Here is a 25,832-nt window from a genome sequence, read left to right on the forward strand (position 1 = left end):
ATCTATCTCTCAACACCATCCAGTCCCACCCTTCAGCTCCATTCAACCCCTCCCATCTATCTCTCAACACCATCCAGTCCCACCCTTCAGCTCCATTCAACCCCTCCCATCTATCTCTCAACACCATCCAGTCCCACCCTTCAGCTCCATTCAACCCCTCCCATCTATCTCTCAACACCATCCAGTCCCACCCTTCAGCTCCATTCAACCCCTCCCATCTATCTCTCAACACCATCCAGTCCCACCCTTCAGCTCCATTCAACCCCTCCCATCTATCTCTCAACACCATCCAGTCCCATCCTTCAGCTCCATTCAACCCCTCCCATCTATCTCTCAACACCATCCAGTCCCACCCTTCAGCTCCATTCAACCCCTCCCATCTATCTCTCAACACCATCCAGTCCCACCCTTCAGCTCCATTCAACCCCTCCCATCTATCTCTCAACACCATCCAGTCCCACCCTTCAGCTCCATTCAACCCCTCCCATCTATCTGTCAACACCATCCAGTCCCACCCTTCAGCTCCATTCAACCCCTCCCATCTATCTCTCAACACCATCCAGTCCCATCCTTCAGCTCCATTCAACCCCTCCCATCTATCTCTCAACACCATCCAGTCCCACCCTTCAGCTCCATTCAACCCCTCCCATCTATCTCTCAACACCATCCAGTCCCACCCTTCAGCTCCATTCAACCCCTCCCATCTATCTCTCAACACCATCCAGTCCCACCCTTCAGCTCCATTCAACCCCTCCCATCTATCTCTCAACACCATCCAGTCCCATCCTTCAGCTCCATTCAACCCCTCCCATCTATCTCTCAACACCATCCAGTCCCACCCTTCAGCTCCATTCAACCCCTCCCATCTATCTCTCAACACAATCCAGTACCACCCTTCAGCTCCATTCAACCCCTCCCATCTATCTCTCAACACCATCCAGTCCCATCCTTCAGCTCCATTCAACCCCTCCCATCTATCTCTCAACACCATCCAGTCCCACCCTTCAGCTCCATTCAACCCCTCCCATCTATCTCTCAACACCATCCAGTCCCACCCTTCAGCTCCATTCAACCCCTCCCATCTATCTCTCAACACCATCCAGTCCCACCCTTCAGCTCCATTCAACCCCTCCCATCTATCTCTGAACACCATCCAGTCCCACCCTTCAGCTCCATTCAACCCCTCCCATCTATCTCTCAACACCATCCAGTCCCACCCTTCAGCTCCATTCAACCCCTCCCATCTATCTCTCAACACCATCCAGTCCCATCCTTCAGCTCCATTCAACCTCTCAACACCATCCAGTCCCACCCTTCATCTCCATTCATCCTCTCCTATCTGTCTCTCAACACCATCCAGTCCCACCCTTCAGCTCCATTTAACCCCTCCCATCGAAACACCATCCAGTCCCACCCTTCAGCTCCATTCAACCCCTCCCATCTGTCTCTCAACACCATCCATATTGGATTTCTATTTGCCATATATTTTTTAGCTGTGCTGTGATGCTTCACAAAAGTACTGAACCTTTCTATTCTCATAGCTTCTACAGATTGTACATTAAAAAGAAACATGTTTGCTAAAATAATTATTATATTATTGATTGATTGTCTATGGCTTTTCAAATCACCCAGTATTGCTATCTGCAGTGTTAGTTCTAGGCAAATGTTGCAATTCTTCAGCCATCCCTGGACCTGTGACCAAAAACGAGCTACATATGGACAATAGCAAAATAAATTATCTAATGATTCTGCCACCTCACAGCAGAATCTGCAGAGCTGGGAAAATTGTATCCCCCATATATATAACATTCTATTGGTTGCAAGAATTTTGTATAGTAAATTATATTGAAAAATGTGAAGTTTTGAATCCGGCGTTGTTTTGCGTATCAATTCATAAACCATGTGCCATGGAATGGGTACATCGAACATCTCTTCACAACTATTTTGCAATTTATATGGCAAAGCTGTCCGTTTTTTGGTCCTTAAATGAAATTTTTGCTCTCTTGAGTAAGGCAGCTCGAAAATGCAGGTGTTTCAGCCTAGCTCAGTGCTTTCTGTAGTGGTTGGCCAGTCAGCGGGAAAACATGGAGCGTAGGGGTTAGTTAAGTTATTTAGTTGCGCCGTGATTGGCTCAGTGTTCTGTCACTCATGGGAACACTACGTGACTGCCAAATCTAAGGGTTGAGATAAAGGTGCTGCCATAGATTTACATTAGAAGTGCCCATCCAAGGAGGCTCAAGTTAATTGGCCACAGATACAATTATGTCAAATCACGTGATATCTACAGTAGATTTGATTGGACAGTAGCTTTGATCATGTCAACATCATACTTTCAAAATCTTAGCTAGCATCATCATCATAAATCAAGTCGATATTCTATTGGCAAATCCTTTTTAACCCTTGTTGTTGAAGATAAATAATAAAGATAATTTATAGATAATCGGCCATTGGCCATAAACATTACACAACAAGTCAGAAATCGCAAATTTAACAATGAGTTGTTTGGAAGGAATCCGTGACGAACTGCAAGCATTGCAAAGCAATCATTAGCCTGCTATTCAGTGGAGTGGGTGTGTGGTGCCAATTCTGGGTTTAAGGGTCTCTTTTCCAAGCTTAAAATGATAAACATTCAACATTGGCCATGCTGTCAATCCAGCATGATTTCTGCAGGGCTCAATACAACTGTTAACTCAGAACTAGACAATCTGACTTCAGTGAGTTCAAGACAAACTCGGGAAAAAATTTGCTCTGACTGTGAAAATATGTTTTGAATGGCCATGCAACTCAGAATTTTAAGTCGGAAATTCGGGCCTCTTTCTAGAGCTCCGACCTGAAGATCACTGACGTGTTGTCTTGAAAGCACCATAAATCCAGAGAACGCCAGATTTTTATGACAAAGTTTGATGACAAGATTTGCCCACGAGGGACCGCCATGCCACCTCCCTGTTCAAGTGAGCACAGCACAACAAGGTCCAAAAATGTCCTCTATGCTGCTACATAAATGATGTAATATGCCAGGGAGATGTGTATAATGTAGCTAAGAAAGTAAAACAAAAAAAAGTAATACTACGTGTATGTTGTGTAGTAAGCTGTTGGTAGCCAATGTGCCTCACCCTAATAATTTGGTCCATTTCCCCTCATAACTTAGCCCACTGTTCTGACTTGGTGGTGCACATGTAGCCTATAGCCTGTAATCATTGAATATTGTAAGAGCTTTCATTGTCTGCTGATATGCCCCCTTTAATTATCATGCGGTTCTGACTTGGTGTACAGGGAGAATACTGTAAGAACGGCCCATGTTCTGAATTCTGTCGCTGTACATTTCAAAAGTGCTGAACAAATAGTTATATTGACTACGTCTGTCCTAGCTCGCTCATGAATGTCTTAATCGAAATTACGGATTGCCTCTTATCCGCTTGTCGTTCCCTTATGCCAAAGTTTGTACATCTCCATTGTCAGTAGAAACCACATTTGTTTTAGCAAGTCAGCCATATCAGCTATGTTTAAAAAAAAGGCAGTAAATGAGGCTGAATGAACTGTTTAGCTGCCAGACAAGGCTCCGCTGATAGCCAGGTGTAGTGGTGGAAAGGATTCACTCTATGGTGCTGAAAAGAAACGTTTAGTTTCCCTGGCACTGTTTCTACATGTTAGAGTTTAGGTCATGGGACCAATATTAGCATTTTATTGCATATCATGTATAAAAAATCATCCGAATGTATCTCAACAAAGTCACATATAGATCATTTTAACATGACGCAAGAAAAATATGCTTTATCCAACCAATCACGTTAGTTCCAGAGCTGCCTTCAGAAGATTGAATTAGGAAAACTCCATAGAGCCAGGACTCAGGACTCAACTACCAGGCATGTGCGCCATGCATCAGTCTCAGTTCTTACCATGTTGTATGTGTGTTTATGTGTCATTGAATGAGAGAGAGAGAGAGAGACCGAGAGAGAGAGACCGAGAGAGAGACCGAGAGAGAGAGACAGAGAGAGAGAGAGACCGAGAGAGAGAGACCGAGAGAGAGACCGAGAGAGAGAGAAGACCGAGAGAGAGAAGACCGAGAGAGAGACCGAGAGAGAGAGAGACCGAGAGAGAGAGACCGAGAGAGACCGAGAGAGAGACCGAGAGAGAGAGACCGAGAGAGAGAGACCGAGACCGAGAGATCGAGAGAGATCGAGAGAGAGAGATCGAGAGAGAGAGAGAGAGAGAGGCTCCTACCAGGCATGTGCACCATGCGGCAGTTACAGTTCTCCACCAGGTAGCGCGTCTCACAGTCGATACGGCAGGCCGTGAGGCTGTAGGAGCTGAAGAAGTCAGAGTCCATGGGAGTGGACTTGCAGTCGCCCCACGGAGGTGGCAGGTACGTCAGCTTTAAAGGAGAGACAGAGAGATGTAAGGACAAACTGTACATACTGTGAACCTATACAGCTACACTACCGTTCAAAAGTTTTGGGTCACTTTTTTTGTCCATTAAAATGACTCAGAAATACAGTGTGGACATTCTTAATGTTGCAAATGACTTTTTTTTAGCTGGAAACGGCTGATTTTTTAAATGGAATATCTACATAGGCGTACAGAGGCCCATTATCAGCAACCATCACTCCTGTGTTCCAATGGCACGTTTTTAGCTAATCCAAATGTGTACGTTTAAAAGGCTAATTGATCATTAGAAAACCCTTTTGCAATTATGTTAGCATAGCTGAAAACTGTTATGCTTCTACACCTGCATTGCTTGCTGTTTGGGGTTTTAGGCTGGGTTTCTGTACAGCACTTTGAGATATCAGCTGATGTTCGAAGGGCTATATAAATAAATTTGATTTGATTTTGATTTGATTTATGCTGATTAAAGAACTAATAAAACAACTGGCCTTCTTTAGACTAGTTTATCTAGTATCTGGAGCATCAGCATTTGTGGGTTCGATTACAGGCTCAAAATGGCCAGAAACAAAGACCGTTCTTCTGAAACTCGTCAGTCTATTATTGTTCTGAGAAATGTTGGCTATTCCATGCAAGAAATTGCCAAGAAACTGAGGATCTCGTACAACACTGTGTACTACTCCCTACACAGTACAGCGCAAACCAGAATAGAAAGAGGAGTGGGAGGCCCCGGTGCACAACTGAGCAACAAGACAAGTACATTAGAGTGTCTAGTTTGAGAAACAGACGCCTCACAAGTCCTCAACTGGCAGCTTCATTAAATAGTACCCGCAAAACACCAGTCTCAACATCAACAGTGAAGAGGAGACTCCGGGATGCTGGCTTTCACTTTTGTGAGGTTTTATTTCTCCCAGTACAGCACCCAGTGTGCTTGTGACTGAGAAAGGGGCATGTCACTAGGCAGTGAGCTGTGTGCAATACCCAGACTGCTACATCTGGCAGGGTCAGGTCTGGCTGGTCTGCCATGGGCCATTTTTATTTAGTATCCGTATGGGGTCGGTTTGGGGCGTGATTATATTTCCCCATAGTATGTTGTATTGAAGTTCACTGACTGAAAGGGAAGATAGCGTTATAACTATTGTTCTCTGAAGGAGGGAAATGAGGTACAACACCTGTTTGGCCCCGCCTGTTCTTGGGCTCGTCGAAGAGTGGTATTAAATTGAAGGAAGGAATCTTCACGCGTATCACCTGTAGAAGGCGAGGCGTGGATTTTCATTGGCCTTGTCAGCCGTGATTGTAGATCGTTCAACCGAAAGTCGCAAGAGTGCGACTACCCCACAATATGATGTACCTCATTTCCCTCCTTCAGGGAACAGTAGTTACGGTCATAACGCCACATTTCTCTTGGAGTGTGCATCCCAAATGGCACCCTATTCCCTATTTAGTGCACTACCTCAGACCAAAATCCCATAGGATCCCTATGTTCCATTTGAGACACAACACTAGCTTTCTCTGGGTTTGTCCAACTCATCATTAGTTTCATACCTGTCTGAAGATCCAGCCGTCTGTATAATGATTTCACCATGCTTGGCAGCTCTTTATTCACTACCAAGTCATTCTCACACTGTTATTCAACCAACCCAAGCCACCCACGTACATTTTTCCTTTTCGGGAAAATGTTTGCAGACGGTTGATTCTGTGGGTGTGTATATGACTGCGAGTCTCTGTACTTTTGCAACTGTCTGTGGAAGGCTTATTATCTATCATCATTATTATTATAACAGCCTCCGAAAAAAACAATAGAGAAACAAATGTTTGTGTTGTATAGTTTTTTTAAACCGGTGTTCCTCTTATTGAATTATGAAATGATAAAAAAAGATATATATTTCATAATGCTGATGATGTTATTCATATTTAATGTTAATAACATTCCAGCCATGAGGCCACTAGGTGTACGGACAGCTTGGTAAGTCAGAGAGTAATAAAAGCTAAGACAAAGCCTCTAATGCTGGCAGAGTGTCCAGGACAGGTCTAATCAGGCTGCGGTGGGATTACGCATGCTGATGATGTCGTGGCTGCAGGTCCAGCGTGTGTGTCTCTCTCTCTTCCTCTCTCCCCTTTTCTTTCTCTCTCTCTCTCTCTCTCTCTCTCTCTCTCTCTCTCTCTCTGTCTCTCTCGCTCTCACTCTTTCTCTTTTTCCCTTTCTCTCTCTCATTTTCTTTTTCTCTCTCTCTCTCTCTCTCTCTCTCTCTCTCTCTCTCTCTCTCTATTTCTCTCTCCCCCTCACTCTCTCTCTCCCCCCCTCACTCACTCTCTCTCCTTCTCTATTTCTCTTTCTCTCTCCCCCCTCACTCTCTCTCTCTCTCTCTCTCTCTCTATTTCTCTCTCCCCCATCACTCTCTCTCTCTCTCTCTCTCTCTATTTCTCTCTCCCCCCATCTCTCTCTCACTCTCTCTCTCTCTCTCCCTCACTCTCTCTCTCTCTCTCCCTCACTCTCTCTCCTTCTCTATTTCTCTCTCTTTCTCTCTCTTTCTCTCTCGGAACCGGCACACACATCAGACACAAATTCTCCAAAACATAAGTGACCGTGGCAGGATCGATAATATGGACTAATTTATAAAAAATCAAGCTTTAATAATTCAGACATAGAATGCAATGTTTTTCATAGGAAAAAAAAAAGTCAAATGAATATGAATATAAAAAACTGAAATATTTACTACACAACAAACAGAAGAGGATAAAAAAACGAAATCATATCAATAAAACCTGAACGACTAAAAAAACATTCCTAATGAAAATCAAAGCTAAAAAGGTTTTAAAAATCTCTTTAAAAAGAATCCCACCATTTCAGCCTCTCTCAGGTTCTCTGGCAGGCAATTCAGATGTTGGGTCATAATAACTAAAGGTTGCCTTTCCATGCCTCTTGGCCCTCGGCTTTGGGATAGTTAAAAGGCCAGTGTGAGAGGACCTGAGGGACCTACTGGGTACATAACTTAAAAGCATGTCTGACATGTATTGGGTTGAACAATCGTAAATTGATTTAAAAACCAATAGAATAATTTTTACATTTATTCTAAAACTCACAGGCAGCCAGTGGAGAGACTTTGAAACCGGTGTAATGTGTTCTCTCTGTCTGGTCTTAGTCAGTACCCGTGATGCAGCATTCTGTATGTTTTGTATTTGACCAATGGCTTTCTTGGGTAGACCAGACAGTTTGATGTTGCTGGGACTGGAGCCCTGCCAGACCCTGTCTGTCAGTCTCTAAAACAGTTTGATGTTGCTGGGACTGGAGCACTACCAGGCCCTGTCTGTCAGTCTCTAAAACAGTTTAGTGTTGCTGGGACTGGAGCACTACCAGACCCTGTCTGTCAGTCTCTAAAACAGTTTGATGTTGCTGGGACTGGAGCACTACCAGACCCTGTCTGTCAGTCTCTAAAACAGTTTGATGTTGCTGGGACTGGAGCCCTACCAGACCCTGTCTGTCAGTCTCTAAAACAGTTTGATGTTGCTGGGACTGGAGCACTACCAGACCCTGTCTGTCAGTCTCTAAAACAGTTTAGTGTTGCTGGAAATAATCCTAGAACCCCTGCGGTTAGGCTGAATCCTGCATGTTTCTCAAAATGCATTCTCCCGAGCACGTACATTGGAGCACGGGAGGGTCGGAGTATGAGTCCAAATCAAAGTATGTGAAATGGAGTGGACACTTATTGAACGTGTACTCCGTTTGTACATATTTTGAAGCAACAATGCTTCAACGGAAAATATGCAAAGAAAAATGACGCAAAGCACGTAAAAATGAAATATTTTCTTGAAATCAATGGCTGCCACTATTTGAACTGAAGCGAGAGAAAACAAACTCACATCTCATATGTTGCCTGACTACAATATTTTATCTTGATATGTTAATCAATACATGTTGTTTTCATTTTGGCATGGTTACCTGCCTACAATACCCACTGTAGTAGTGTGCATAGGTTTTAAGCCCATAGTAAGGCAGTAGAGCTAACTGGCTAGCTACTATTGTTAGCTAGACAGATAGCCACAAATAATTGCTACCCCCAAAGAATTGACATCTTCCTTGGATAACGTCATTTTTGCCTGTTATACTATCTGGTTTGCTACATTTTTACAATTCACATATAGCTAGCTGATAGTTATGAAGTAAAATGTTTGCTTTGTGTTTATCTTGTTTAGTCTCTATTGCCATTGTCCTGGGTAGAAGAAGGAGGTTCAGAGAATGTAGTTGGAGTTGATGTCATGGACACGGGCTCCTGGGAGACAGTGGACTTTGGTTGGTCCACAGACCGTAGGCAGGCCAAAATCTCTCACCATCTAGCTGCCCACAATGTTGGTTGTTGTGATGGAAGAGAAGGAGCGGGATGGGACTGACTTGGGCAGGGGGGGGCGGAGGCTTCGAGCGAGGCTAGCCTGACTCTTCACACCAGCAACAACGGACGTGGGGGGAGGATGGCCTGAGACCCTTCTGTCTTGAGTCAGCGACCTGCTGAACTGTGGTGGCAGTGGAGGAGTGTATACACCCAAGATCTGTGCTGACTTCCTGGGCTGGTAGATCCATCTCAAGCGGGGCAAAGCTGGATCAGATCTTCTCGGGATAGATGAAGGGTGGCCAGACTGCCTCCCCGATCTCCTGTCCAGCCTCCCATGGGGCCGTGGAGTTGAGCTGAACATCTGTCTGTTAGATTTGGACAGATCAACGCCACCCAACTCATCGACAGCTTTGCTATAGGAGGCATTTAAAACTGTGATTCAGGTTGCCTGGGTTACAGCAAGGTCGGTGCACTTAGAAAGCAGGTTATCCTTTTCTCTCAGCCGAGCTAACAGCCAGAGGATCTCTTCCCTGAGCTGATTGATGGTGGTGCATTTAGGGCAGACACATCCCTGTTCATTTTCTAGTTCCACCTTATCTTATGATTATGTGGAAATAATGTCACACCTGAAGCATTTGTTCCCAGCTGTGGATAAACACACCGGTAGGCTAGCACCACTAGCGTTAGCCTGCTCCATTTTCATGATGGCTAGCCCTGCTAGAGTTAGCCTGCTTCGTTTTCATGATGGCTAGCACTGCTAGCGTTAGCCTGCTCCGTTTTCATGATGGATAGCAGCTAACTGCTACTTAACAGGAATCCTGGAGACAAACTTGCAGTCCCAGCCGTAAAGGCTGACAGCGTCGCTGTATCCATAGCAATACAAACTTCAGCTATGATTTAGAAACTATTTCATAACAACAACAAACCGAGAGGAGACAGAGTGTAGACAGTACACTGTTCTGTTGCGCGCTCTGATGACGCCTCTGGCCAAAAACATGATCTATTCAATTCTTATCTCCTGTGTTCATTTCATCATACGCATTTGTCATGACTGTCCTGTGAGGATCCGAATGGGTCAGATCAGCTTAAAAATGGCTTATTTCAACCAGACCCAGAGGTGGAGGAGGGAGCTGCTGGGGTCAGAGCCTTTCAGAGCCTTACAAGCATGAGGCAGAAAGGTCCGACAACCTTCCTAAGAAGGCCTGGTTCCGACAGAGACACGCGGCGAACGAATGCATTTACACGTAAATACATTCATGATTTCTAACTCCAAACGGGCAGCGGTTCGTGTCTATATTATATGATTACTGTGAGAGTAGTTCCTAAAACGTATCAACGATAAGTGTCTCTTTCTCTCTCTCTCCATCACAAGCCACCATATATTGAGTCGTTCTAGCAACCTTTTTCTAATGTATTACGTATGTATGTTTATCCTGTGTTATCATTTAGTTAGTTAGTAAATAAATAATTCAACCAATTTGTGTAGTACTGAATCATAAGTAAGGCTTGGGTTTTTAGCAGTTGCATGAGTTTACGACTGTCAGAATGATGATATGATACGAGGTTATGATTAATACGTTGACTGTTTTATGGATGTGATAGGTAAAGACCTTTAGAGTTTAATTCGGGAGATAACTCTTTAAACAACCGCTCTCGTGGTGCCCCAAATTCCTAATGAGTTAATTGTTACATTATTAATTTAATCGGGTAACAATTAAACCTAGTTAGTGGATTAAATAAATAACATTCATCAGATTAATGAAAGTAAAGTCACAACATAATCTATAGTCCCAGAGAGAGTATAAATACCTAGGATTTCACTCTGTCAGGTTAGATGTGCACTACTGTTCAAAAGTTTGGGGTCACTTAGGAATGTCCTTGTTTTTGAACGAAAAGCACATTTTGTTGTCCATTATAATAACATCAAATTGACCAGAAATACTGGGTAGACATTGTTAATGTTGTAAATGACTATTGTAGATACACAACTAGTCTAAAGAAGGCCAGTTTTATTGCTTCTTTAATCAGGACAACAGTTTTCAGCTGTGCTAACATAATTGCAAAAGGGTTTTCTAATGATCAATTAGGCTTTTAAAATGATAAACTTGGATTAGTTAACACAACGTGCCATTGGAACACAGGAGTGATGTTTGCTGATAATGGGCCTCTGTACGCCTGTGTAGATATTCCATTACAAATCTGTCGTTTCCAGCTACAATAGTCATTTACAACATTAACAATGTCTACACTGTATTTCTGCATTTCTGGTCAATTTGATGTTATTTTATTGGACAACAAAATGTGCTTTTCTTTAAAAAACAAGGACATTTCTAAATGACCCCCAAACTTTGAAAGGTAGTGTACATGATGAGAGGGTAGAGTTGGATGGAATACATCATATGGAATTATTCTTCTTTCCCGAAGAGAGAGCATGGGAGCACTGATTGAAAAGTGTGGATATCCACCAAGCCACTGATGAGATCCCTGTAAGGTAACATGCATCAGGAAAAAATAAAATGAGATTGGAGAGTCTTTTTCAAGGTGAAAACTGACCGACTGGGTTTCAGAATAACCTCGTCCTGTTTTCAACAAGAACACAACCTTTGGAAATCACTGTAATGGTGTATGCTGGTTGGGAATCTGTCCGTCACACGTCCTTCTTTATTAATATGGCAGGATGACATCGTCACGAACAACAAAACAACCTCCCACATACAGACATCAACAATAACCCAGACAACCATTATTTTGTTTTTTTAAACTAATGTTGTTCCTTCCCTTTTAGCAAGCCCACATTGGGAAGAGCCAATAATTGCAGGCTTGATGGATTGATTGATACCTTACCCGTTGTTCCTGACAGGATACGAAGGTCTGGAAGCCCGGGGCCACACCGAAACCCAGCTGGTCAATGAAGGGAGGCTCGTCCTGTGTGTGGATCTGAACCTTGATGCCCGCCTCGAACGACGTCTCATCTGGAGAGAGGAAGGGAAAGATGAGAAACGTGCATCCCAAAAAACAGAAACAGCATGGTCAGTGTATTAATCAGTCTGATTTCATTCAACTGGACAGAGAAAAAACATGAAATGAATAACCTGGAAATCTGATTACAATAAGGAATCAGAAGAACAGATTGATCTCAAAATGATGTATACTCTATTGTTGATGTTCCTCCTGTGTACTAGCCTGCCCTTATCCCCTATCCATCCCCAATCCATCCCCAATCCATCCCCTAACTATCCCCTATCCATCCCCAATCCATCCCCTAACTATCCCCAATCCATCCCCAACCCATCCCCTAACTATCCCCTATCCATCCCCAATCCATCCCCTATCCATCCCCAATCCATCCCCTAACTATCCCCAATCCATCCCCTAACTATCCCCAATCCATCCCCTAACTATCCCCAATCCATCCCCTAACTATCCACAATCCATCCCCAATCCATCCCCTAATGATCCCCAATCCATCCCCTAACTATCCCCAATCCATCCCCTAACTATCCCCAATCCATCCCCTAACGATCCCCAATCCATCCCCTAACTATCCCCAATCCATCCGCAATCCCTCCCCTATCCATCCCTAAACTATCCCCAATCCATCTCCATCCCCTAACTATCCCCAATCCATCCCCTATCCATCCCCAATCCATCCCCTAACTATCCCCTAACTATCCCCAATCCATCCTCAATCCATCCACTAACTATCCCCAATCCATCCCCTAACTATCCCCAAACCATCCTCAATCCATTCCATAACTATCCCCAATCCATCCTCAATCCATCCCCTAACTATCCCCAATCCATCCTCAATCCATCCCCTAACTATCCCCAATCCATCACCAATCCATCCCCTAACTATCCCCAAACCATCCCCTAACTATCCCCAAACCATCCCCTAACTATCGCCAATCCATCCCCTAACTATCCCCAATCCATCCCCTAACTATCCCCAATCCATCCCCTAACTATCCCCAATCCATCCCCTAACTAACCCCAATCCATCCCCAATCCATCCCCTAACTAACCCCAATCCATCCCCAATCCCTCCCCTATCATCCCCAAACTATCCCCAATCCATCTCCATCCCCCAACTATCCCCAATCCATCCCCTAACTATCCCCTATCCATCCCCTAACTAACCCCAATCCATCCTCAATCCATCCCCTAACTATCCCCAATCCATCCCCAATCCATCCCCTAACTATCCCCAAACCATCCCCTAACTATCCCCAATCCATCCCCTAACTATCCCCAATCCATCCCCTAACTATCCCCAATCCATCCCCTAACGATCCCCAATCCATCCCCAAACCATCCCTAACTATCCCCAATCCATCCCTTAACTATCCCCAATCCATCCCCTAACGATCCCCAATCCATCCCCTAACTATCCCCAATCCATCCCCTAACTATCCCCAATCCATCCCCTAACGATCCCCAATCCATCCCCAAACCATCCCCTAACTATCCCCAATCCATCCCCTAACGATCCCCAATCCATCCCCAAACCATCCCCTAACTATCCCCAATCCATCCCCTAACTATCCCCAATCCATCCCCTAACGATCCCCAATCCATCCCCTAACTATCCCCAATCCATCCCCAATCCATCCCCTAACTATCCCCAATCCATCCCCTAACTATCCCCAATCCATCCCCTAATGATCCCCAATCCATCCCCTAACTATCCCCAATCCATCCCCAATCCCTCCCCTATCCATCCCCAAACTATCCCCAATCCATCTCCATCCCCTAACTATCCCCAATACATCCCCAATCCATCCCCAATCCATCCCCTAACTATCCCCTATCCATCCCCTAACTATCCCCAATCCATCCTCAATCCATCCCCTAACTATCCCCAATCCATCCCCTAATGATCCCCAATCCATCCCCTAACTATCCCCAATCCATCCCCAATCCATCCCCTAACTATCAGAAGGAATCAGAAGAACAGATTGATCTCAAAATGATGTATACTCTATTGTTGATGTTCCTCCTGTGTACTAGCCTGCCCTTATCCCCTATCCATCCCCAATCCATCCCCAATCCATCCCCTAACTATCCCCTATCCATCCCCAATCCATCCCCTAACTATCCCCAATCCATCCCCAACCCATCCCCTAACTATCCCCTATCCATCCCCAATCCATCCCCTATCCATCCCCAATCCATCCCCTAACTATCCCCAATCCATCCCCTAACTATCCCCAATCCATCCCCTAACTATCCCCAATCCATCCCCTAACTATCCACAATCCATCCCCAATCCATCCCCTAATGATCCCCAATCCATCCCCTAACTATCCCCAATCCATCCCCTAACTATCCCCAATCCATCCCCTAACGATCCCCAATCCATCCCCTAACTATCCCCAATCCATCCGCAATCCCTCCCCTATCCATCCCTAAACTATCCCCAATCCATCTCCATCCCCTAACTATCCCCAATCCATCCCCTATCCATCCCCAATCCATCCCCTAACTATCCCCTAACTATCCCCAATCCATCCTCAATCCATCCACTAACTATCCCCAATCCATCCCCTAACTATCCCCAAACCATCCTCAATCCATTCCATAACTATCCCCAATCCATCCTCAATCCATCCCCTAACTATCCCCAATCCATCCTCAATCCATCCCCTAACTATCCCCAATCCATCACCAATCCATCCCCTAACTATCCCCAAACCATCCCCTAACTATCCCCAAACCATCCCCTAACTATCGCCAATCCATCCCCTAACTATCCCCAATCCATCCCCTAACTATCCCCAATCCATCCCCTAACTATCCCCAATCCATCCCCTAACTAACCCCAATCCATCCCCAATCCATCCCCTAACTAACCCCAATCCATCCCCAATCCCTCCCCTATCATCCCCAAACTATCCCCAATCCATCTCCATCCCCCAACTATCCCCAATCCATCCCCTAACTATCCCCTATCCATCCCCTAACTAACCCCAATCCATCCTCAATCCATCCCCTAACTATCCCCAATCCATCCCCAATCCATCCCCTAACTATCCCCAAACCATCCCCTAACTATCCCCAATCCATCCCCTAACTATCCCCAATCCATCCCCTAACTATCCCCAATCCATCCCCTAACGATCCCCAATCCATCCCCAAACCATCCCCTAACTATCCCCAATCCATCCCTTAACTATCCCCAATCCATCCCCTAACGATCCCCAATCCATCCCCTAACTATCCCCAATCCATCCCCAATCCATCCCCTAACTATCCCCAATCCATCCCCTAACTATCCCCAAACCATCCCCTAACTATCCCCTAACTATCCCCAATCCATCCCCTAACTATCCCCAATCCATCCCCTAACTATCCCCAATCCATCCCCTAACGATCCCCAATCCATCCCCAAACCATCCCCTAACTATCCCCAATCCATCCCCTAACTATCCCCAATCCATCCCCTAACGATCCCCAATCCATCCCCTAACTATCCCCCAATCCATCCCCAATCCATCCCCTAACTATCCCCAATCCATCCCCTAACTATCCCCCAATCCATCCCCTAATGATCCCCAATCCATCCCCTAACTATCCCCAATCCATCCCCAATCCCTCCCCTATCCATCCCCAAACTATCCCCAATCCATCTCCATCCCCTAACTATCCCCAATACATCCCCAATCCATCCCCAATCCATCCCTAACTATCCCCTATCCATCCCCTAACTATCCCCAATCCATCCTCAATCCATCCCCTAACTATCCCCAATCCATCCCCAATCCATCCCCTAACTATCCCCAAACCATCCCCTAACTATCGCCAATCCATCCCCTAACTATCGCCAATCCATCCTCAATCTATCCCCTAACTATCCCCAATCCATCCTCAATCCATCCCCTAACTATCCCCAATCCATCCTCAATCCATCCCCTAACTATCCCCAATCCATCCTCAATCCATCCCCTAACTATCCCCAAACCATCCCCTAACTATCCCCAAACCATCCCCTAACTATCCCCAATCCATCCCCTAACTATCCCCAATCCATCCCCTAACTATCCCCAATCCATCCCCTAACGATCCCCAATCCATCCCCAAACCATCCCCTAACTATCCCCAATCCATCCCGTAACTATCCCCAATCCATCCCCTAATGATCCCCAATCCATCCCCTAACTATCCCAATCCATCCCCAATCCATCCCCTAACTATCCCCAAACCATCCCCTAACTATCCCCAAACCATCCCCTAACTATCGCCAATCCATCCCCTAACTATCCCCAATCCATCCCCTAACTATCCCCAATCCATCCCCTAACTATCCCCAATCCATCCCCTAACTATCCCCAATCCATCCCCTAATGATCCCCAATCCATCCCCTAACTATCCCCAATCCATCCCCAATCCCTCCCTTATCCATCCCCAATCCATCTCCATCCCCTAACTATCCCCAATCCATCCCCTATCCATCCCCAATCCATCCCCTAACTATCCCCAATCCATCCCCTAACTATCCCCAATCCATCCCCTAACTATCCCCAATCCATCCCCTAACTATCCCCAATCCATCCCCAATCCATCCCCTAACTATCCCCAATCCATCCCCTAACTATCCCCAATCCATCCCCTAACGATCCCCAATCCATCCCCTAACTATCCCCAATCCATCCCCAATCCATCCCCTAACTATCCCCAATCCATCCCCTAACTATCCCCAATCCATCCCCTAATGATCCCCAATCCATCCCCTAACTATCCCCAATCCATCCCCAATCCCTCCCCTATCCATCCCCAAACTATCCCCAATCCATCTCCATCCCCTAACTATCCCCAATACATCCCCAATCCATCCCCAATCCATCCCCTAACTATCCCCTATCCATCCCCTAACTATCCCCAATCCATCCTCAATCCATCCCCTAACTATCCCCAATCCATCCCCAATCCATCCCCTAACTATCCCCAAACCATCCCCTAACTATCGCCAATCCATCCCCTAACTATCGCCAATCCATCCTCAATCTATCCCCTAACTATCCCCAATCCATCCTCAATCCATCCCCTAACTATCCCCAATCCATCCTCAATCCATCCCCTAACTATCCCCAATCCATCCTCAATCCATCCCCTAACTATCCCCAAACCATCCCCTAACTATCCCCAAACCATCCCCTAACTATCCCCAATCCATCCCCTAACTATCCCCAATCCATCCCCTAACTATCCCCAATCCATCCCCTAACGATCCCCAATCCATCCCCTATCCATCCCCTAACTATCCCCAATCCATCCTCAATCCATCCCCTAACTATCCCCAATCCATCCCCAATCCATCCCCTAACTATCCCCAAACCATCCCCTAACTATCGCCAATCCATCCCCTAACTATCGCCAATCCATCCTCAATCTATCCCCTAACTATCCCCAATCCATCCTCAATCCATCCCCTAACTATCCCCAATCCATCCTCAATCCATCCCCTAACTATCCCCAATCCATCCTCAATCCATCCCCTAACTATCCCCAAACCATCCCCTAACTATCCCCAAACCATCCCCTAACTATCCCCAATCCATCCCCTAACTATCCCCAATCCATCCCCTAACTATCCCCAATCCATCCCCTAACGATCCCCAATCCATCCCCAAACCATCCCCTAACTATCCCCAATCCATCCCGTAACTATCCCCAATCCATCCCCTAATGATCCCCAATCCATCCCCTAACTATCCCCAATCCATCCCCAATCCATCCCCTAACTATCCCCAAACCATCCCCTAACTATCCCCAAACCATCCCCTAACTATCGCCAATCCATCCCCTAACTATCCCCAATCCATCCCCTAACTATCCCCAATCCATCCCCTAACTATCCCCAATCCATCCCCTAACTATCCCCAATCCATCCCCTAATGATCCCCAATCCATCCCCTAACTATCCCCAATCCATCCCCAATCCCTCCCTTATCCATCCCCAATCCATCTCCATCCCCTAACTATCCCCAATCCATCCCCTATCCATCCCCAATCCATCCCCTAACTATCCCCAATCCATCCCCTAACTATCCCCAATCCATCCCCTAACTATCCCCAATCCATCCCCTAACTATCCCCAATCCATCCCAATCCATCCCCTAACGATCCCCAATCCATCCCCTAACTATCCCCAATCCATCCCCTAACTATCCCCAATCCATCCCCTAACGATCCCCAATCCATCCCCTAACTATCCCCAATCCATCCGCAATCCCTCCCCTATCCATCCCTAAACTATCCCCAATCCATCTCCATCCCCTAACTATCCCCAATCCATCCCCTATCCATCCCCAATCCATCCCCCTAACTATCCCCTATCCATCCCCTAACTATCCCCAATCCATCCTCAATCCATCCACTAACTATCCCCAATCCATCCCCAATCCATCCCCTAACTATCCCCAAACCATCCTCAATCCATCCCATAACTATCTCCAATCCATCCTCAATCCATCCCCTAACTATCCCCAATCCATCCCCAATCCATCCCCTAACTATCCCCAATCCATCCCCTAACTATCCCCAATCCATCCCCAATCCATCCCCTAACTAACCCCAATCCATCCCCAATCCATCCCCTAACTATCCCAATCCATCCCCAATCCCTCCCCTATCCATCCCCAAACTATCCCCAATCCATCTCCATCCCCCCAACTATCCCCAATCCATCCCCTAACTATCCCCTATCCATCCCCTAACTAACCCCAATCCATCCTCAATCCATCCCCTAACTATCCCCAATCCATCCCCAATCCATCCCCTAACTATCCCCAAACCATCCCCTAACTATCCCCAATCCATCCCCTAACGATCCCCAATCCATCCCCAAACCATCCCCTAACTATCCCCAATCCATCCCTTAACTATCCCCAATCCATCCCCTAACTATCCCCTATCCATCCCCTAACTATCCCCAATCCATCCTCAATCCATCCACTAACTATCCCCAATCCATCCCCAATCATCCCCTAACTATCCCCAAACCATCCTCAATCCATCCCATAACTATCCCCAATCCATCCTCAATCCATCCCCTAACTATCCCCAATCCATCCTCAATCCATCCCCTAACTATCCCCAATCCATCCCCAATCCATCCCCTAACTATCCCCAATCCATCCCCTAACTATCCCCAATCCATCCCCTAACTATCCCCAATCCATCCCCTAACTAACCCCAATCCATCCCCAATCCATCCCCTAACTATCCCCAATCCATCCCCAATCCCTCCCCTATCCATCCCCAAACTATCCCCAATCCATCTCCATCCCCCAACTATCCCCAATCCATCCCCTAACTATCCCCTATCCATCCCCTAACTAACCCCAATCCATCCTCAATCCATCCCCTAACTAACCCCAATCCATCCCCAATCCATCCCCTAACTATCCCCAAACCATCCCCTAACTATCCCCAATCCATCCCCTAACTATCCCCAATCCATCCCCTAACGATCCCCAATCCATCCCCAAACCATCCCCTAACTATCCCCAATCCATCCCTTAACTATCCCCAATCCATCCCCTAACGATCCCCAATCCATCCCCTAACTATCCCCAATCCATCCCCAATCCATCCCCTAACTATCCCCAAACCATCCCCTAACTATCCCCAAACCATCCCCTAACTATCGCCAATCCATCCCCTAACTATCCCCAATCCATCCCCTAACTATCCCCAATCCATCCCCAATCCATCCCCTAACTATCCCCAATCCATCCCCTAACTATCCCCAATCCATCCCTAATGATCCCCAATCCATCCCCTAACTATCCCCAATCCATCCCCAATCCCTCCCCTATCCATCCCCAAACTATCCCCAATCCATCTCCATCCCCTAACTATCCCCAATACATCCCCAATACATCCCCAATCCATCCCCAATCCATCCCCTAACTATCCCCTATCCATCCCCTAACTATCCCCAATCCATCCTCAATCCATCCCCTAACTATCCCCAATCCATCCCCAATCCATCCCCTAACTATCCCCAAACCATCCCCTAACTATCGCCAATCCATCCCCTAACTATCGCCAATCCATCCTCAATCTATCCCCTAACTATCCCCAATCCATCCTCAATCCATCCCCTAACTATCCCCAATCCATCCTCAATCCATCCCCTAACTATCCACAATCCATCCTCAATCCATCCCCTAACTATCCCCAATCCATCCCCTAACTATCCCCAAACCATCCCCTAACTATCCCCAATCCATCCCCTAACTATCCCCAATCCATCCCCTAACTATCCCCAATCCATCCCCTAACGATCCCCAATCCATCCCCAAACCATCCCCTAACTATCCCCAATCCATCCCCTAACTATCCCCAATCCATCCCCTAACGATCCCCAATCCATCCCCTAACTATCCCCAATCCATCCCCAATCCATCCCCTAACTATCCCCAATCCATCCCCTAACTATCCCCAATCCATCCCCTAACTATCCCCAATCCATCCCCTAATGATCCCCAATCCATCCCCTAACTATCCCCAATCCATCCCCAATCCCTCCCTTATCCATCCCCAAACTATCCCCAATCCATCTCCATCCCCTAACTATGCCCAATCCATCCCCAATCCATCCCCTATCCATCCCCTAACTATCCCCAAACCATCCCCTAACTATCGCCAATCCATCCCCTAACTATCGCCAATCCATCCCCTAACTATCCCCAATCCATCCTCAATCTATCCCCTAACTATCCCCAAACCATCCCCTAACTATCGCCAATCCATCCCCTAACTATCGCCAATCCATCCCCTAACTATCCCAATCCATCCTCAATCTATCCCCTAACTATCCCCAATCCATCCCCTAACTATCCCCAATCCATCCTCAATCCATCCCCTAACTATCCCCAATCCATCCTCAATCCATCCCCTAACTATCCCCAATCCATCCCCTAACTATCGCCAATCCATCCCCTAACTATCCCCAATCCATCCTCAATCTATCCCCTAACTATCCCCAATCCATCCTCAATCCATCCCCTAACTATCCCCAATCCATCCTCAATCCATCCCCTAACTATCCCCAATCCATCCTCAATCCATCCCCTAACTATCCCCAATCCATCCCCTAACTATCCCCAATCCATCCCCAACCCATCCCCTAACTATCCCCAATCCATCCCCTAACTATCCCCAATCCATCCCCAATCCATCCCAATCCATCCCCTAACTATCCCCAATCCATCCCCTAACTATCCCCAATCCATCCTCAATCCATCCCCCTAACTATCCCCAATCCATCCCCTAACTATCCCCAATCCATCCCCTAACTATCCCCAATCCATCCCCTAACTATCCCCAATCATCCCCTAACTATCCCCAATCCATCCCCTAACTATCCCCAATCCATCCCCTAACGATCCCCAATCCATCCCCTAACGATCCCCAATCCATCCCCAAACCATCCCCTAACTATCGCCAATCCATCCCCTGGCACCCTACTATCGACATTGTGCAGTAGGCCTATTCCTGAACGGATCCCGATGTTAGCGCAAGATACACTTAGTGGACAAAACATTAGGAACACCTTGTCTTTCCATGACATCGACTGACCAGGTGAATCCAGGTGGAAGTTATGATCCCTTATTGATGTCACTTGTTAAATCCACTTCAATCGGTGCAGATGAAAGGGAGGAGACAGGGTTAAAGAAGGACTTTTAACCCTTGAGACAATTGAGACATGGAATGTGTCTGTGTGCCATTCAGAGGGTGAATGGACATGGTAAAAGCCTTTGAATGGGATGTGGTAGTAGGTTGCAGTCAAGAACTGCAACGCCACTGGGTATTTCACGCCTCATTACAGTGTCCTGTGTGTATCAACCCAAAGGACATCCAGCCAACTTGACACAACTGTGGTAATCATTGGAGTCAACATGGGCCAGCATCCCTGTGGAGCGCTTTCGACATCTTGTAGAGTCTGTTCCCCGGTGAGGAAGCCATATATTTATCATGAGCAGATGGGAGGCTGTAATAGTGGCCATGTTGTACCACCTGAGACCATGTACCACCTGGGAGGGGCTGTGCACACACACACACACACACACACACACACACACACACACACTAACCGTTGCCATTTAGTATGTCAAACAGAATATAACAATATTTCTAGTATGCATACGTGTCATGGTGGCTATAAAAATGATGCGATGAGTATGGTTTTAGAATGATGGGAACATTTAAAAGACATTCTGGAATAGGGGGAATGGAATGAAGAAGTCCCTCGTACCTATCTCTTTCTCATTGCCAGTCCTTCTCTGTCTCACTCTCTCATTATACCAGAGTCTCTCTCTCTCTCTCTCTCTCTCTCTCTCTCTCTCTCTCTCTCTCTCTCTCTCTCATTACCAGTCTCTCCCTCTCTCTCTCATTACCAGTCTCTCTCTCTCTCTCTCTCTCTCTCTCTCTCTCTCTCTCTCTCTCTCTCATTATCAGTCTCTCCCTCTCTTCTCTCATGTAGCAGTCTCCCTCCCTCCCTCCCTCCCCTCCTCCCTCCCTCCCCTCCCTCCCTCCCTCCCTCCCTCCCTCCCTCCCTCCCTCCCTCCCTCCCTCCCTCCCCTCATTACCAGTATCTCTCTCTCTCTCTCTCTCTCTCTCTCTCATTACCAGTCTCTCCCTCTCTCTCTCATTATCAGTCTCTCCCTCTCTCTTCATTAGCAGTCTCCCTCCCTCCCTCTCACTCCCTCCCTCCCTCCCTCCCTCCCTCCCTCCCTCCCTCCCTCATTACTAGTATCTTCTCTCTCTCTCTCCCCCTCCCCCTCTCTCTCATTACCAGTCTCTTTCTCGCATTACCAGTATCTCTCTCTCTCTCTCTCTCATTACCAGTATCTCTCTCTCTCATTACCAGTATCTCTCTCTCTCTAAATTCAAAGGGCTTTATTAGCATAGGAAACATATGTTTACATTGCTAAAGCAAATGGAATAGACAATAAACAAAAGGGAAATAAACAAGGGAAACATTAGTAAACATTACACTTTACACTAAAACAAAAGTTTTTAAAGTATATAGTCATTTCAAATGATGTATTAGTGTCTATGTACAGTGTTGTAACAATGTGCAAATAGTTGAAGTGTGAAAGGTAAAATAAATAAACAGATAAATTATTTACATTGTTGTTTGTGTTCCACTGGTTGCCCTTTTCTCATGGCAAGGGGCCACAAATCTTGTTGCTGTATTCTATAAAATCCTTTCTCTGTAATTAATATTACCTGATTGAGCTAATCATGTAAATGTAATTAACTAGAAAGTCAGGACACCATGAAAGAATGTTTATAGAGCTGTTATCTTCCGAATAAACTCTTAAAGACCTGGTAATCTTTCACCTCAATAGCAGTCAATATTAATTCGTCACCTTATTCAGTCTCATCTGAAAGTTGTAAATTCTTGGTTATCTTCATAAACCCTGGCTAACAAGTTGAATCAGAAATGTAAAATTTGGTTAAATTATTTAATTACTAAACACCTAAACAATCACACAGAATTACACATACACAGGATTGGTCATACATGAAAACGTCCCTGGTGGACTGAACCGTTATGACAGCTGGTTACACAAAGAGATGGGGTTGGGCTTGAATGAAAGAGCGGGAGGACTGAAGAACAAAGGCAGAAACTATGCTATCGTAAATACATAATCTTATGCATTCTAAATAACCGCCCATTTGGAAAAAGGAAAATGCTATAAATATTTACTCTGACCTGCGCTTTGGTAGGTTGGTCGTAGATAGAAGGCTGGGTTGTCCAGCATGGATCTCTTGTCCTCTGAAGAATGTCTAGTGGTGAACTGGAGTGTGGTAGAATGGATCCTTTGTCCGTCCTTTCCGAGCCGTAGTTTACAGTTGTTGCGGCTAACTCAATCGGCTAGGAGGTATCACTTCTTTAGTGAATAAGAGTTCAAAGTTCATACCAAGTTGCCATACTTTAAGCTCATGCTATATTCTGTCTGGTATAGTCGAAATTCATCCTTTCGGCATGTTGATCGTCATCTTCACGTTGAAATTCGATGCTAATTTTGTTAAGTTCTTGTCATTCAACCAGAGCTCACACTGAGGTTGGCTTAGTTCTGTGATCTTGTCCTTTTAACGCAGGGACCGCAAGTCCTCACGTCCTTGGACAGAAAGTTGGACTGGCTTATATCGTGGTGAATAGAAGGGCATGTTTCATAGTTTACAACCAATGTCTGTTCACTTGGACGGGGCCTCTGAGTGAGCAGGGTTTACTCTTATGACAAACCGTTCTCTCATTAAGAAGCTAAAATTACATTTAATCTTTTCACAAATAGTTTCATGTTTAAACATTTAAATTGCACAACAATTCCATGTGAATCTGATAACTAGAATGTGTAGATTTTCCAAGATACAGTTTATGTCGTACTATCATCAGTAATCATGTCTCAGACGCCAACTGATCTGACATCATATTCATTAGGTACCAACACATATTTCCAACTGATTAGATTACCGAAATATGGTTCCGTTTCACATCTTTTGATGTTACCAGACTCTATGTTAACAAAGGCTTTCCAAGAGTCAACTCTATGAAGTAGAGAGAGAGAAAAAGAGAAAGGTATTTATGGGGGTCAAACCTCCCCCAACAGGCCAACGTCATGACAGGAGTTTATCAATGTTTGATTTGTTTTCAAATTATTTGTGGGTCTATGGGAAATATGCGTCTCTATTGTGGTCATTCATTTGTCAGGAGGTTAGGAAGTGTAGCTCAGTTTCCACCTCATTTTGTGGACAGTGTGCACATAGCCTGTCTTCTCTTGAGAGCTAAGTCTGCCTATAGCGGCCTTTCTCAATAGCAAGGCTATGCTCACTGAGCCTGTACATAGTCAAAGCAGGTATTCTTCCACGGTTTCGGGTCCAATTTGCTCTGTTTGTTTTGTTATTATTTCCAATGTGTCAAAGAGTTATCTTTTTGCCTTCTCATAATTTGTTTTGGTCTAAATGTGTTTCTATCCTGGGGCTCTGTTCACAAACCAAAAAATACCCCACAGAGCCCCAGGATATAAACAGACCCAACCAAATGATGAGAACTCTGGCTGAGGGGACTCTTCTCTAGGTTCATCTCTTTGTAGGTAAGGGCTTTGTGGTGGAATGTGTGGGAATCGTTTCCTTTTAGGTGGTTGTAGAAATTAACAGCTCTATTCTGGATTTTTGGTTATAGTCCTAATTCAGCTCTGCATGCATTGTTTGTGCTTTTGCATTGTACACAAATTATATTTTTTGCAGAATTCTGCATGCAGTCTCTCAATTGGGTGTTTGTCCCATTTTGTGAATTCTTGGTTGGTGAGTGGACCCCAGACCTCACAACCATAGAGGGCATGTTAGTTAAGTTTTCTGTTCATTTTGACAGCATAAAAGGCCCTTCTTGCCTTCTTTCTTAGATAATTCACAGCCTTGTGGAAGTTACCTGTGGTGTTGATGTTTAGGCCGAGGTAGGTGTAATTCTTTGTGTGCTCTAGGGCAACAGTGTCTAGATAGAATTTGTATTTGTTGTTTTGGCTACTGGAAATTCTTTGAAATACCATTATTTTTGTCTTACTGAGATTCACTGTCAGGGTCCAGGTCTGACAGAATCTGTGCAGAAGACCTAGGTGCTGCTGTAGGCCCTCCTTGGTTGGGGACAGAAGCACCAGATCATCTGCAAGCAGCAGACATTTGATTTCTGAGTCCAGTAGGGTGAGGCTGCAGAATGTTCTAGTGCCATTTTCTGAGATTGCTGCTGACTGGCAGTACCAGTCAAAAGTTTGGACACAGCTACTCTTTCTTTATTGTGACTATTTTCTACCTTGTAGAATAATAATGAAGACATCAAAACTATGAAATAACACATATGGAATCATGTAGTAACCAAAACAAGTGTTGAACAAATCAAAATATATATTATATTTGAGATTCTTCAAAGAAGCCACCCTTTTCCTTGATGACAGCTTTGCACACTGTTGGGATTCTCTCACCCAGCTTCATGAGGTATCACCTGGAATGCATTTCAATTAACAGGTGTGCCTTGTTAAAAGTTAATTTGTGGAATTTCTTTCCTTCTGAGCCAATCAGTTGTGTTGTGACAATGTAGGGGCAGTATACAG

General features: G+C 45.6%; 1 protein-coding gene across 2 annotated transcripts in view; it reads right to left on the reverse strand.

The window, feature by feature from the left end:
* The window catches only part of LOC109881109 (acid-sensing ion channel 1), a 414,829-nt gene that overhangs the window by 39,255 nt on the left and 349,742 nt on the right, over positions 1–25,832 (reverse strand). For both annotated transcript variants that reach the window (XM_031816930.1, XM_031816581.1), the window contains 2 exons: positions 11,553–11,680; positions 4,222–4,372 (listed from right to left, as the gene is read on the reverse strand). In XM_031816930.1, the coding sequence (XP_031672790.1) occupies positions 4,222–4,372; positions 11,553–11,680 (279 nt within the window). The remainder of the gene's footprint in view (positions 1–4,221; positions 4,373–11,552; positions 11,681–25,832) is intronic.

This window comes from Oncorhynchus kisutch, linkage group LG1 (genome assembly GCF_002021735.2).
Source record: "Oncorhynchus kisutch isolate 150728-3 linkage group LG1, Okis_V2, whole genome shotgun sequence".
Classification (NCBI taxonomy): domain Eukaryota; kingdom Metazoa; phylum Chordata; class Actinopteri; order Salmoniformes; family Salmonidae; genus Oncorhynchus; species Oncorhynchus kisutch.